This window comes from Xenopus laevis, chromosome 1S (assembly GCF_017654675.1).
Source record: "Xenopus laevis strain J_2021 chromosome 1S, Xenopus_laevis_v10.1, whole genome shotgun sequence".
NCBI lineage: Eukaryota > Metazoa > Chordata > Amphibia > Anura > Pipidae > Xenopus > Xenopus laevis.
In genome coordinates this window covers 171,577,844-171,592,799 of record NC_054372.1, presented here as the reverse complement: position 1 = coordinate 171,592,799, position 14,956 = coordinate 171,577,844, and the positions used below count along the sequence as shown (strand labels likewise).

The 14,956-nt window shown below is 37.2% G+C and overlaps 1 protein-coding gene across 3 annotated transcripts in view; it reads right to left on the bottom strand.

Annotated features, from left to right (window-relative positions):
* Positions 1-14,956, bottom strand: part of arhgef28.S (Rho guanine nucleotide exchange factor 28 S homeolog) — a 136,983-nt gene that overhangs the window by 27,463 nt on the left and 94,564 nt on the right. For 2 of the 3 annotated variants that reach the window (XM_041580498.1, XM_041580499.1), the window contains 7 exons: positions 14,149-14,302; positions 12,382-12,508; positions 11,235-11,290; positions 9,913-9,964; positions 2,586-2,733; positions 1,772-1,893; positions 98-238 (listed from right to left, as the gene is read on the bottom strand). In XM_041580498.1, coding sequence (XP_041436432.1) covers positions 98-238; positions 1,772-1,893; positions 2,586-2,733; positions 9,913-9,964; positions 11,235-11,290; positions 12,382-12,508; positions 14,149-14,302 — 800 coding nt within the window. The remainder of the gene's footprint in view (positions 1-97; positions 239-1,771; positions 1,894-2,585; positions 2,734-9,912; positions 9,965-11,234; positions 11,291-12,381; positions 12,509-14,148; positions 14,303-14,956) is intronic. The other variant, XM_041580500.1, reaches the window with a different exon arrangement.

Here is a 14,956-nt window from a genome sequence, read left to right as displayed (position 1 = left end):
CAATGCGAGCCAGGCCCTGAACCTGTTACAAATATTTCCAGTAGCACAATATCAGATATATAATATAATGATTTGGCACCAAAAGAGATTTACCTACCAAAAATGACATCTTGCCTCTTTATAACATCTTTCTTTTGTTTTTCACAGAATAATGGATCGACCACAAGACTCCATGACTCTGCCTCGAACTCCTGCATGTCGTTACTGAAGTCACTCCACAGAGTTGTATCTACTACATCTATCGGAGGAAAAAACAATTCAGAAAAGTTGCTTGCTGTGTGCATAAACATGCCTTGTGGAAGGATGTGATCTTATACAAGAGTTGGTAACATGATTTTAGTAATGTAGTACTTCCATGCTGCCCAATATGATAAGTTTACTTGGCTGAATATATGGTACCCTATGTTTGAGGGCAAGATTGTATAAAACTGATGATTCTATATGAACACATCTGTGGGCAGGCTGGGCTCAAAATCCCAAAAAAGGGCCACATTGAGCCTACTACTGTAACTGATGGGCTGGATTTATAAGAACAAGTGATCTTTCAGTTTACAGTTAAATAAATGGCTGCATATAGCTCTACAAGACAGAATGTTATGTACATTATTTGTTGAAAAGAAATGTATATAAACATAGGTACAACAGGAAAAACAGGTTCTAGACTATAACAGTTTAAGGATCTATGGGCAATTGGTTAAGGGTTGGGGAAAACAATTTATTTTTACAGCAGGGAAGGGCATGGCAGAAAGCTTCAAAAACCTTGACATGGGATGACAATAATCCTGTAAAAAAACATTACTGCCCTCAAAAGTAGCTTATATATTTACAGAAAAATAAAAATTACAGGCACAGGTATGAGATCTGTTATCCAGAATCCTCGGGACCTGGGGTTTTAACGGATCTAACAGACCTTATGGATCTTTCCGTAATTACATTTCATACCTTAATTCTACTAGTAAATTGTTTAAACATTAAATAAACCCAATAGGCTGGTTTTGCTTCCAATAAGGATTAATTATATCTTAGTTTGGATCAAGTACAAGGTACTGCTTTATTATTTCAGAGGAAAAGGAAATAAAAATAAAAATTGGGATTATTTGGATAAAATGAAGACTATGGGAGATGGGGTTTCCGTAAATCAGTGCTTTTTGGATAACGGATCTCATACCTGTATTACACTCTATTTAAAGGTATTTCCATTTCTTCTACTATTGACAACCTATTTACCATGTATTATTAAAGACAAATTCACAATTATTACATTTCTCCCTTTTATCTAATAAGAATATATAGAGAAGGCTAGTTAATGATATTCCATTTGCAGGGCTTTCTGGTGCTCCTATAGAGAAAAATATCTTTGAGGGTGATAAACAGTTGGCTGTAGTAGAAATCTGCTCTTATGCTGATATGTACTTGTCATTTTCCATTTATTTTCGCTCTAAATAAAAACTATTTTCAAACATTAAGGAATAGCCTGTCTATATTGTAATCATGTAAACATTCTGCGTGTAGACTATGTCTAGCCTATAAAATACTTATTCTGTCTCTCTTCCAAATACTAGTTATTGCCTTCCAAAGCAATCCTAGTCTTGTGTGCTGATGCTTTAGCATGCAGCTAGTTGGGGCTGAGATCCTACACTAAAGTAGGTATGTTACAGACTACTGAAACTGGGGGCTGGACTAAAAGCAAAGATAAAAGCAGAGGGTAGGCATGTGAAAGATGGAATATGCATATCCCCTTATTAAAAGTTAAAAATCAATGTATGCCAACCTTCAATTGTGAAACAGTCCATGGATGGAGTTGTGCCCAAAGTTTGCAGCAGCTCTTCAGACTGAGATCTCGATCTAGAGCCACTAGTGTCCCCATCTGATTCCAATGAGGGATCTGACCTTCTGGATCGAGACAAAGAAAATGAGTTGGCCCATTTATAATAATTCTATAAATAATGAATATTAATTGTATAATTGTATAATTTTTTAAGCTGAGCCAAATTAAAAGGGAAGTTGTTTTAAGCAAGAAATTGTTTTATTTTTTTCAATTTGTTAAGCTCTGAAATATTTGGAAGCAATGTAATTTGCCTTCTGCTGTAAACGCATGTGCAGCTCTAATTATTCATATTACCATCTATGTTGGCAGATCTTCCTAATGTTCTTGCACACAATACATGTTCCCCCATATGACCCTGTTCTATTTACCAATATTTATATACATTTTGCAATATGACCTCCTACCTGAAATAATCAGTCCCCTGCTAATGCCACACCACAATGTATGTCCCTTCGATACACATTAATAAACTCATTTCTATTCATTAATGTTCCCTTTATTGTCATAAACGCAAAATCACAACTTTCAATTCTTAGATACTGGAGCCCAAGATCAAGCATTCTGGCACTGCATTCAGTACTTTGCTGTTGTATCAATCCAAGGTGAGATGCAAGAAGCAATAACAATGATAATGGCTAAAGTAATCTAACAAAAACTGTCACATTATACATATCCTAAGACAACTGGATGACACCATTTCTTTTTGTTCTATTCTCAAAATGTAAGTGACTTCTGGAGAAAAGGATGTGATAATTACCTATCGATGCCCAACACAGGGATGTTTTTAGATTGCAGCGGAGTAGAGTGAGTGGTCTCTTTCTTGCCAGAGGAGAGTCCCAGAGGTACAGAAGTAGAGATATGCATTGTAGGTTGAACAGGTTGTGGGATATCTTTATATGATGAATCTGTAAAAATAATAAAATGATACATTTGATACATTATGGGGCACATTTACTATGGGTCGAATATCGAGGGTTAATTAACCCTCGATATTCGACCATCGAAGTTAAATCCTTCGACTTCGAATATCGAAGTTGAAGGATTTACCGCATTTCGTTCGAACGATTCGAAGGATTTTAATCCATCAATTGAAGGATTTTCCTTTGATCAAAAAAATCTTAGAAAGCTTATGGGGAAGGTCCCCATAGGCTAACATTGGTGCTCGGTAGGTTTTAGGTGGCGAAGTAGGTGGTTCGAAGTTTTTTTAAAGAGACAGTACTTCGACTATCGAATGGTCGAATAGTCAAATCGATTTTTAGTTCGAATTGTTCGATTCGATGGTCGAAGTAGCCAAAAAAAAACTTTGAAATTCAAAGTATTTTTCATTCTAATCCTTCACTCGAGCTAAGTAAATGTGCCCCCAAATGTAAATGATCAAAGCAATGACAAGCTTTCTGCAGAATTTGTGCTGTAGTCATGCCTAGTTAATATAAGAGTAGGCCAAAAAGCCCGTTCTCATAAAAGATGTAGAGTTGACTGTAAAATATATCACACAATGGCCTGGAAAGAAGAGCTGCAGTCTCTTAAGCTGGCCATAGACGCAAAGATCATCGTACGATCGGACTTTCCCATCTCCTGACCTGCCACTAACCATGCCGATCAAATAAAGTACAAAAGAACAGATCAGCTGATGTTCTGCCCCTGACAGCAATCGTATGAAAGTTATGTCCGACCAAAGCTAGTGAGAGACTCCCTCTGAAAATCCGAAAATCGTAAGAATAGAGGATTCGTACGATCAGATCTTTGCGTCTATGGCCAGCTTTAGACGTTCTGAGAATAGTGACAACCACTTTACCAGAAATCAATTCTTACCAGGCCCCAGGCAGTTATACAGATCATGCTAAGGGCCTTATTTATTAAAATACAAGTTTTAAAATAAAAAAGTCAGACCAAACTAGAATCCACAATTGTTCATTATTTATTATTTAAAAAGCAAGATTTTTTCAGAGCAGGTAAAAACTCGATAAAATCTAGCAAAAATCCAAATCATATATCAATTTTTTGAGTGTTTCAGATTTTTGCCCAAAATAGTGGGATTTTCGGGCTAATTCCAGTGCAGAATACGGAAACTTACTTATATACAACCTCGGCAGGTCTGAGATGGAGTATTTTCAGATTCTGACTTTTTCCATCCTCAAGGTATAGTAAATCTCTAGTTTTTTTTTTCCACAAAAAAATCAGATTTTATAGTTAAAAGAACTTGAATCTTTCGAGTTTTTTTAATTCGGACTTTAATAAATAACCCCCTAAATGTCACTCCTCTGAGGAGCTGTAGCTGGCAACGGAGGAGGCCCATTTTTACGATGGAAAACAGCAAACTAGGAACATTGTGGAATATGACTGCTGATTGGGCTTATGCCAATTGGTAATAAGTGAAACAACAATATGTCAATATATACAACTATGCCTCTACTGCCAGCATCTGCCCCTAAGGGCTATAATACAATGTTCATTATAGCACTCTGCTCCAAATCTCGAACTTCAAACATTACAAACAATAAAAAGTCTAATATTTATCCAAAGGATGTAGTTACATCTTTACAAATACTAAAAGAACCCAAACATGGTATCGGCTGGGGAATACTCCACATATATGAGGAGCGAGAACATGTTTTAAAGGGTATGGGTTTCTTCTGATTGTGATTAATAACTTGGACTAGACTGCAGAATACACCACAGACCCTTAGCCTTCCCACATTCTTCTTCTGTTTTTTGAATCACTTAGAAGATACTTCTCCTTCTATGGCTTGACCATTTATGACAAGAAGATCATCCTCACACTCCTACAATCTGCGAGCGGAAAGACTTGGCTAAACATTCCCGACCATTTCACAAACAAACGTGCATTAGCAGAGAGGCTACCCAAAAAATCTCTTTAAATAAAGATCCTTTGGATTATTGCCAGCAACATCAATACTGAACCTCTTCTGCCCTCGTCTTTCACCAGACCTGTATCTTTCATATGTGTGTTCATCAAGATGAAGGTCTAGTAATATAGTGAGATGTAATGTGTCTGGATCGTGTTGGTGGGTTCTACATTGAAATAAACAACTTTACAGGCTAATATCAACAGTTTACTGAAATATCGTTTTGTGGTGAACTATGGGAGTCCATAAGTGGTGATGTTCAACCAATAAGAAAGCAACTAAAATAAGCTGGTCTCTCTAAGCAACAAGCTCTTATGGTTTGTATTAGTGTATACTGGTATAAAAGGGCAAGTAAAATGTTTGAGGCTTGCATAGATAAATCTATAAAATGTATGACCTATAAGCAGAATGTGCAAGGGATCTGCCTCTGACCAAATAAAGATGAAAAACTCTGGAATTCTGGAACAGTGTCACGTGCCAAATTAGAGAATACACCTGGGCAAAAATATGACAAATGGATCTATCAATATTGCACAAGGCTCATAAGAATGCACCCACTAGTCCCATCCAGGTATATAAATCAGAAGTCAGAGGAAATGCTGGGGGAAAGGAATATATAAACTGAGCCTTCGTATGGCACTGAAACTTCCAGACCTACTTGACTGGATGCAGAAATGTGTAGTTCAGCATTAACTGAAGTGTGCCATATACACTAAGGGGCAGATTTACTAAGGGTCGAATATCGAGGGTTAATTAACCCTCGATATTCGACTAGGAACTAAAATCGTTCGACTTCGAATATCGAAGTCGAACGATTTAGCGCTAATCCTACGATCGAACGATCGAAGGATTATTCGTTCAATCGAACGATTCGAAGGATTTAATACAACGATCGAAGGAATATCCTTCGATCAAAAAAACGCTGGCAAGCCTATGGGGACCTTCCCCATAGGCTAACATTGACTTCGGTAGCTTTTAGCTGCCGAAGTAGGGGGTCGAAGTTTTTCTTAAAGAGACAGTACTTCGATTATCGAATGGTCGAATAGTCGAATGATTTTTAGTTCGAATCGTTCGATTCGAAGTCGAAGTAGTAGTCGAAGGTCGAAGTAGCCCATTCGATGGTCGAAGTAGCCAAAAAAACACTTCGAAATTCGAAGTTTTTTTAATTCGAATCCTTCACTCGAGCTTTGTAAATGTGCCCCTAAGGGTTTATTTATCAAAGTCCGAAAGCCATAACCCCTAAAAATTCATGTTTTTTTTACTATAAAATCCAGCTTTTTAGTGTGGAAAAAAATTTCATTTTTTTTCCGGAATTTAATATACCCGAGGATGCAAAAAGTCTGAATCCTAAAATCCGGCATCTCAGACCTGCCGAGGTTGCATATAAGTCAATGGGAGAAGTCCTGAAGATATATTGATCTGTGCTGGGTTTTGTGCAATAATCCGAAGATGTAGTGGTTTTCGGTCAAAAATAAAAAAAAAACTGACTGTTTGAGTGGAAAATTTGTGCGATTCTTTTTTTCACAACTTTTTTGTTTTTTTTCCTGCACAGGAAATTTTCGGGATTGATAAATAAGTAGAACAAACCCATGTGGATTTGGTCGGAGTCGTTTTCACAAAATAATGAGATAAATCTGGACTTTGATAAATGGGCCTCCCCGTGCCAGTTTATATACTCCAGGGTATTTTTCAAGATTTTTCACCTGTAATCTATAGGGAACTCTGGCAATCAACTTAATCAGTCAGTAAAAAAAAGGAATAACAATTAAAGAAGACAAATCCAAGAAAAGGCCACAGGGGCTTTGGTCAAACACTAAAATGCCTCTCCCACACATACATAATTATTATAATTATACTTACACAATCCCTAGCGGAACAACAGGCATCTTAAAGAAACAGTACACTAATTTATTTTACAATAAAAAGATATCAACATCACTGGTAGTCACTGGCAGGCTAAAGTTATACATAATACAATTTTCTCCTGGTGTTTACAAATGATCATCATTTAATTATATAGCGCCAACAAGTTACACAGTGATTTACAAAAAGGAATGATGCCTCTTTCTGTATCTGTGCTTAGACTTACAGAATGTAAATGAATGCATTGCACACAACAGCTTATGCCAGTTTCCATGGTTATTAAATACCTTGGGACAGACTTCCAACAGAAAATGACTTTGGGGAATAGCGCCGCACTACTATTCTGGGCAAATATAGCGCAAAACACAGAAAGTGAAAGCAAGATGACATTGTGCAGATGTGTGATACTAAGAAGCTAAACTCATGCTGTTACTAATATAGAAAGAAATAGGTGGATGTTAAAAGCTTCTTTCTATATGGTAAAAAACAGTACTAACACTATCCAATAACAAATACAGGTATGGGATCTGTTATCCGAAAAACCTGTTATCAAGAAATCAATTAATCCAAATTTTTTAAAATGATTTCCTTTTTCTCTGTAATAATTAAACAGTAGCTTGTACTTGATCCCAACTAAGATATAATTAACCCTTATTGGAAGCAAAACCAGCTGATTGGGTTTGTTTAATGTTTACGTGGATTTCTAGTAGACTTAAGGTATAAAGGAATGAAGATAATTGATAGATAATAGAAATTCAATTAAATATAAAGTATTAGGGCTCATGTATTAACACACTGTAGGTGCACAACTGCACATGTGCAATAGCAACCAATCAGTAATTTGCTTTGAACATTTTACTGGAAGCTAGAAAATGAAACATCAATCTGATTGGTTGCTATGTTTAACTGATCCCACTTATCAGTCCCATTGTTTTTATTACAGTGTACAGTGATTTCCTTGTGCAAGGTTAGAGTTTTATATTTATTCTGTCGTTCAACATTTTCTTCAGCATTCCATTCTTCATCAAATATAGAAATGTGTTAATAGCCGTCACCCTGCCATGCTCCAAAACATCAGCTCACAATCTAAGCTTAGGAGGGACCCAGTAATTTAATGCCTTAGAGTTTAGAGGGTGCAACAATATTTTAGAATGCAATTCATTAAAGGAAAATTAGGAAACTATGCACTAATACAACAGGTATATTTAGGATGAAGGAACAAAAGGATTATATTTAAAAAATAATGTGTCCTAGAAGTGGCATTTATAATGTCCTAAACTCTCACCTTCTAGCCAAAGCTAGACTGGACACATTTGTATATACAGACATCTATGTTCTATTGACTCCCAGCTGCTAAGTATGTTTCTCTGAATGGCTAACTCACAACTAGGAGCTGATGAAACAGATTTCAAGGAACGACCAACATATAAAACACGTGGGTAAACACACACTCACTGACTGGCAAAACTGCTCAAGCTCCACATGAGTCAACCCTTGGCTACATTACAGAGAAGATTTCAAACAATAAATGGACACATTTTATGGAAGCAGTTGTCTTTAGTACTGAATCACGGGCAAAAGAAGCATTGTTGGGTTCCATTATTTATTTAATGTAGGGCTGTCAAACCTAAAGCTTGACTTTTTCTCACTGTTTGGCAAAATATAATTTGACCAAACTACCAAATCAGAATCCCCTTTATTAACTTATATAAGTTCTTGAAAAAGTCGCTGCTAAAAAATGTTGCAACAAAATCGAGTGTCAATTATCCCACTGTTACTATAGGCACCATCTCTCCCTACTATACCTGCTATCCCACAGTCACACTCCCTTCCCAGGGACTATTATCCCACTGTTACTATAGACACCATCTCTTCCTACTATACCTGCTATCCCACAGTCACACTCCCTTCCCAGAGACTATTATCCCACTGTTACTATAGACACCATCTCTTCCTACTATACCTGCTATCCCACAGTCACACTCCCTTCCCAGAGACTATTATCCCACTGCTACCATATACACCATCTCTCTCTACTATACTTGCTATCCCACAGTCACACTCCCTTCCCAGAGACTATTATCCCACTGTTACTATAGGCACCATCTCTCCCTACTATACCTGCTATCCCACAGCCACAGTCCCTTCCCAGAGACTATTATCCCACTGTTACTATAGGCACCATCTCTCCCTACTATACCTGCTATCCCACAGTCACACTCCCTTCCCAGAGACTATTATCCCACTGTTACTATAGGCACCATCTCTCCCTACTATACCTGCTATCCCACAGTCACACTCCCTTCCCAGAGACTATATCCCACTGTTACTATAGGCACCATCTCTCCATACAATACCTGCTATCCCACAGTCACACTCCCTTCCCAGAGACTATTATCCCACTGTTACTATAGGCACCATCTCTCCCTACTATACCTGCTATCCCACAGTCACACTCCCTTCCCAGAAACTATTATCCACTGTTACTATAGGCATCATCTCTCCCTACTATACCTGCTATCCCACAGTCACACTCCCTTCCCAGAGACTATTATCCCACTGTTACTATAGGCACCATCTCTCCCTACTATACCTGCTATCCCACAGCCACAGTCCCTTCCCAGAGACTATTATCCCACTGTTACTATAGGCACCATCTCTCCCTACTATACCTGCTATCCCACAGTCACACTCCCTTCCCAGAGACTATTATCCCACTGCAACTATAGGCACCATTTATCCCTACTATTCCTGCTATCCCACAGGCACAGTCCCTTTCAAGAGACTATTATCCCTCTGTTACTATAGGCACCGTCTCTCCCTATTATACCTGCTATCCCACAGCCATACTCCCTTCCCAGAGGCAAAATGATAATTTAAGGAGGCCATAGACGCAAAGATCCGCTCGTCTGGCAACATGGCTATATCGGAGGTAATCTGATTGTTCAGCTGTACGGCTGAACGTTCTGATTACGATGCGCAATGGGCTCCGGCGGGATCAGTCGGGTCAAAATCAACCCTGACCGATCGCCCAAACGACCGATCTCCGCTGGACAAAAGATGTCGGCACACGCCACACACAATCCGAAAATCGTACGAATCCTCATTTCGTACAATAGGATCTGTGTGTCTATGGCCAGCTTAAGATGCTTCTGCAATGCCTACATTATCAAGAGATTAATACATTATGTGATACAATCTTGCTTTCCAACATGCTTCCTACCTGTGGGTCCCTCTATGTGCTGGACTAAGTACAGTGACCCCTGCCAGGGACCCCCAACGAGATCTATGACAGCAACCATCTGTTCAGAGAATCAAACTTCATATAAGCTGTTCACAAGGTGTTTCACTTACTTGTTATAACTGCTGCCTGCTTGCTCTTTGGGTGATATCGTTCTTGGAATCTCTGCAAAACAAGAGTACCACGTAAGTAAAGGATTTAAGAGACTATGTAAAAATCCAGCTTTCTGCATAATTAAATTACATGTATATAGTCTGTAAGTTAAAGGTTTCAAACTATGTATGGATTTCTGGGTTCAGTTCTATTTCCACTTTGTAGTAATTAGTAACCATAGTACAATCCCAGCATCTCCCTGGCAAGAGAAAGGGGAGTTGTATATATATATATATATATATATATATATATATATATATATATATATATATAGATATAGATATAGATATATATATACAAACCACAGCAACTAGAATCCCTAGTGCTGCAGGTTAGATGATTCTGATATATACTGTATATATATATATATATATATATATATATATATATATATATATATATATATATATATATATATATAGTTAGGAGCAGTCACGGGTGTCGTGACAAAACAGGGTCACGTGATGGGGGTAGACTGTAACACTCCAATAAAACCCTGTTTTGTCACGACACCCGTGAGTGCTCCTAACTATATCTATTTGCTCTCTTTCGAAGAGCACCCGGGATTTGACTAATTGATGGTGAGTGCCGGTTTAATGATATGACTATAATTTTTAATACATTTGTTATATGCATGCTATAAGAAGAAGCCACTGAAGGCTGAGTAAGTAAGTGCTGCTTCAATAAACCCAGCAACAAATGCTGAATATATGCTATAATAAGCATATAAAGGTTAAGCTCTCTAAAACTGCTTTCAAACCATAAAACCCAAACTACCCATGGCATTATCTGTATTTTATGGGATAATATACCTTGAGACAAGAAGAGGAATAAGTCATACTCTGCACAGAACTTTAAATCATTTTCACGCATCACAAAATTTCAGATTAAAATCTGTGAGTTTTAGGCCATGCCTTTATCTACACAGACCCAACTCAATTATACCCAGCCACACCTGTCATCTCCCCAGATAAATGAACATATCCTTTTAGGTAAGAGATTAGAGACTCTCAAGAAAATATGAAAAGCTGGGAAATATGTCTTCATATTACTACTACCATAGATCCTACCCCATTGCTATCAGTACTCAGCTAAAGCAATTATGTATATGAACAATCTGTCCACAAACATGCCAAGTTCTCTTACTGTCCGCTTACCAGAACAATAAATGTAGGTAATAACCCAGGGTTTTATGGGAACCCCGGGACACCACATATGAATGGATAAACAGGCTGCACTGCGTTGATTTGTAACAGATTTATTAATTTTAAAATTTTCTTACCTTGGTGCATGCAGGAGTAGACTCCTTGCAGCCTTTGTGTACATTCACATTACAACCTGAAACAAAAGCAAGTTCCATGAACAAGCCAAAGATGGTACAACAGTTCAGCGCAACAACCTCTGCCCATAATAATAGCACAGGACATGCAGTAGACAGAGGAAAACAAAGAATTACAGACGTCGCTCTCAGCACTGCAGTTGCTCCTGGTGCATAATCTTTGCCGACTTTTGTTTTTCCACTAATGAAAAACCCAAATTATTACCATCTTGTTAGCTGTTGATTTGCACTTTCTGCGTCCATCGGTACTATATTAAACTACCATCAGTTCCACATCTCAATTCAAATGTGTAGAACACAGTTAATAAATGTGACACATGCTAAATAAAGTCACTGCCCAACAAAAACAAAGGCCAAATGAAGTCACAAGCACAGTAAAAATACAGCAAAATAGGTAAGAATGCATGCTTCCCTCATTTTAAAACTGAATCCCTCAATGACTGGCTAAAGTATATTTTCCATGTCAATCACAATATCATATGAAATGCCAGCAGCCATACTTAAAGGAACAGTAACATACAAAATTAAAGTGATTTAAATTGATAACAATATCATGTTGTGTTGCCCTGCACTGGTAAAACTGCTGTGTTTGCTTCAGAAACACTACTATAGTTCATATAAATAAGCTGCTGTAGTAATGGGGGCAGCTATTCAAGGGAGAAAAGGCTCAGGTTACACAGCAGATAGCAGATAAGCTCTGTAGAACATAAATGGTGTTATCTGTTATCCACTGTTTAACCTGTGCCATATAGTCTTTTTTCTTTTGCTTCAAAAACATTTCAGCATTCTAAACATAAAAAACAATGCAAATTTTAAGTACAGAACGTTTTTGAACTCGCAGATCCTGTACTCACTGGCTCTTCACTTCAGTCAGTAAAGCAGTGTCTACAGTCTGTTTAAAAACTACCGCACTTAACTAAAAAATAAATTTCCGCCATTGCTACACAGCAGCTTGTTTATATGAACTATAGTAGTGTTTCTGAAGCAAACACATCAGTTTTACCAGTACAGGGCAACACTACATTATATTTTCAACACTTTGATTGTTTGGTGTTACTATTCCTTTAAGAAAGAAATAAAGGTCACTTACTGGAGCACTGCAGAGACTCCTTCCCCAAGAGTGCCTTCTCACACACCATGCACGGAACCACCCCAGAAAATGTTCCCATCACAAACTGATGTCTGTTCAGCTTTTCTTTCATATCCTTATTTTTCACCTACATCATTATTTTGTCGAGGGACGAAAAACAAATAGGAAAGAATGAATGAAATTAGAATGTTAGTGCCATCGGTAGTTTTATGTGTTGGGGGAACAGGTTCCTGGATTTAAACCCCACTAACCGGAAACATAATGTGGGTGTGTATAGAGCAGAGACGTCCAATAAAAAGTAAAGCAGCTGGCTGAACATCCAAAATACTGTAGCAAGTGTGACCCCTTTCAGGCAGGTAAAGAAAGACAAAATAACTATAATACAATGTCAGACATTGATGCCTATTGTATGGGTACCCCATGCACATTTATGAGTTACTTGTCCAGATAAGTACAATGAATTATCGAATAATACTTTCACATCATCTTGTGATGAATTAATATATCTTCTACATCTAGGGGCAGATTTATCGAGGGTCGAATTTCAAAGTTAAAAATACTTCAAAAGTCGACCAACGAATTGAAATACTTCGGCTTCGAATATTGAAGTCGAAGTTTTTTTCATCGAATTTGGGTATCCTGCGGTCGAAGTAAAATCGATCAATCGAACGATTAAATCCTTCAAATCGAACGATTCGAAGGATTTCAGCGAACGATCGAACGATTTTACTTCGACTTCCAAAAACTTAGAAAAATGCTCTAGAAGGTCCCCATAGGCTAACATAGCACTTCGGCAGGTTTAATTTGGCGAAGTATTGAAGTCAAAGTCACATCATCTTGTGATGAATTAATATATTTTCTACATCTAGGGGCAGATTTATCAAGGGTCGAATTTCGAAGTTAAAAATACCTAGAAATTCGACCATCGCATTGAAATACTTCGGCTTTGAATATTGAAGTCGAAGATTTTTTCATCGAATTTGGGTATCCTGCGGTTGAAGTAGGTCGGCAGGTTTAATTTGGCGAAGTATTGAAGTCAAAGTTTTTTTAAAGAGACAGTATTTTGATTATCGAATGGTCGAATATTTGAATGATTTTTACTTCTAATCGAATTCGAAGTCGTGGTATCCTATTCGATGGTTGAAGTATCCAAATAATTACTTCGAATTTCGAATTTTTTTACTTCGAAAATTCCCTCAAATTCACTTCGACCCTTGATAAATCTGCCCCATAGTATCCATTTACAAAAGTGCTATTATATGTCTGGATGTAAATGCATGACTTCAAACAAAGCTATGGTACTTTATAGTAGTTAAATGCTTACAAAATGAATGACAATAACAAGTTTGAGTTGTGTTTCAATGAGCAAAGATATATTTTAACATATTTTAACAGTTAACCTCCATATTTTTATTTATTTTTTTGTAATTTAGCTATATAAAGGTATGACTCATGCAATATAATTAAACTAATCTATTAGAACATATTTATCAACATCATGGACACTAATTAATTTGATTTTACTTGCACGACTGTTAGCTTTGGTTCCATGTGCCTGCAACGTAATGTTATTATGAATCTGTAACTGCAGGAAGTGAACCATTTGATAATCAGCACAACAAATAGCCTTGTAAATACATCAAGAAATGCAATTATGTCTTGCTACATGCCTTAATCATCATTTCGGTGTGCCACTATTTCTTGCGCACTAACAGTTCTGCCAGTCCTGAAGTAAAGCAGATTTATTTGGCATGTGAGATGTCTCACCTTGCTTTTGTTCCTGGTGCTGCTCATCCTGTTTCGCAAGAAGCTGAATGTCCGGCTGACTTTGTTCTTTTCAGATTCCGGCTTTGCAGGGGTTGTGTATTTATCCCATTCCTCCTCCTCAATCCTAGCAAAGTAAAGCTCAGTAGTTGTTAATCTATATATGTACAAAAGTGAAAACAGTGTCAAAAGCATAAAAAGGTATTTTTTCCAAAAATAATTTTTTTATCCTGTACTTATGACTTTCTTCTAGTAAATTAGAAGACAGTCATAACTGTCACCAAGAATTCTCTACTTCCCTAAAAGATGTTAAAGGGGAACTATCCCAAAAATGAAAATTTAATATAAGCTTCAGCATACTGAAATAAGAAACTCTGTAAATGCAATCAATTAAATATTCTGCATCATTTCTGAAATAATCAAGTTTATCTTCACTATTCCTCTCTCAGCATCTGTTTCTTTTCATTCTCTCTTCCTGCAGCAGTTGGGTGTCATTGACCCTTAGATCCAATATATCTTATGGGGGGGTTCTTTCCTAGCAGATGAATTAGAGCTCACTCAAATAACTGATTCCAGTACAAACAAAATCTAACAAAATACCTGCCTTTTGCACAAATTCTGCATGATGTCTGGCTATTTTAATAGAGTGAGCTCTAATACATCTTCTAGGCACCCCTATAAGATAAATTGGACCTAACTGTCAGCGAATATCTGACACCCAACTGCTGCATAAAGAGAGAATGAAGAGAAACAGATGAGTGATATTTAAGTGATAGTAAGGATAAACTTGATTATTTCAGAATGCATAAAG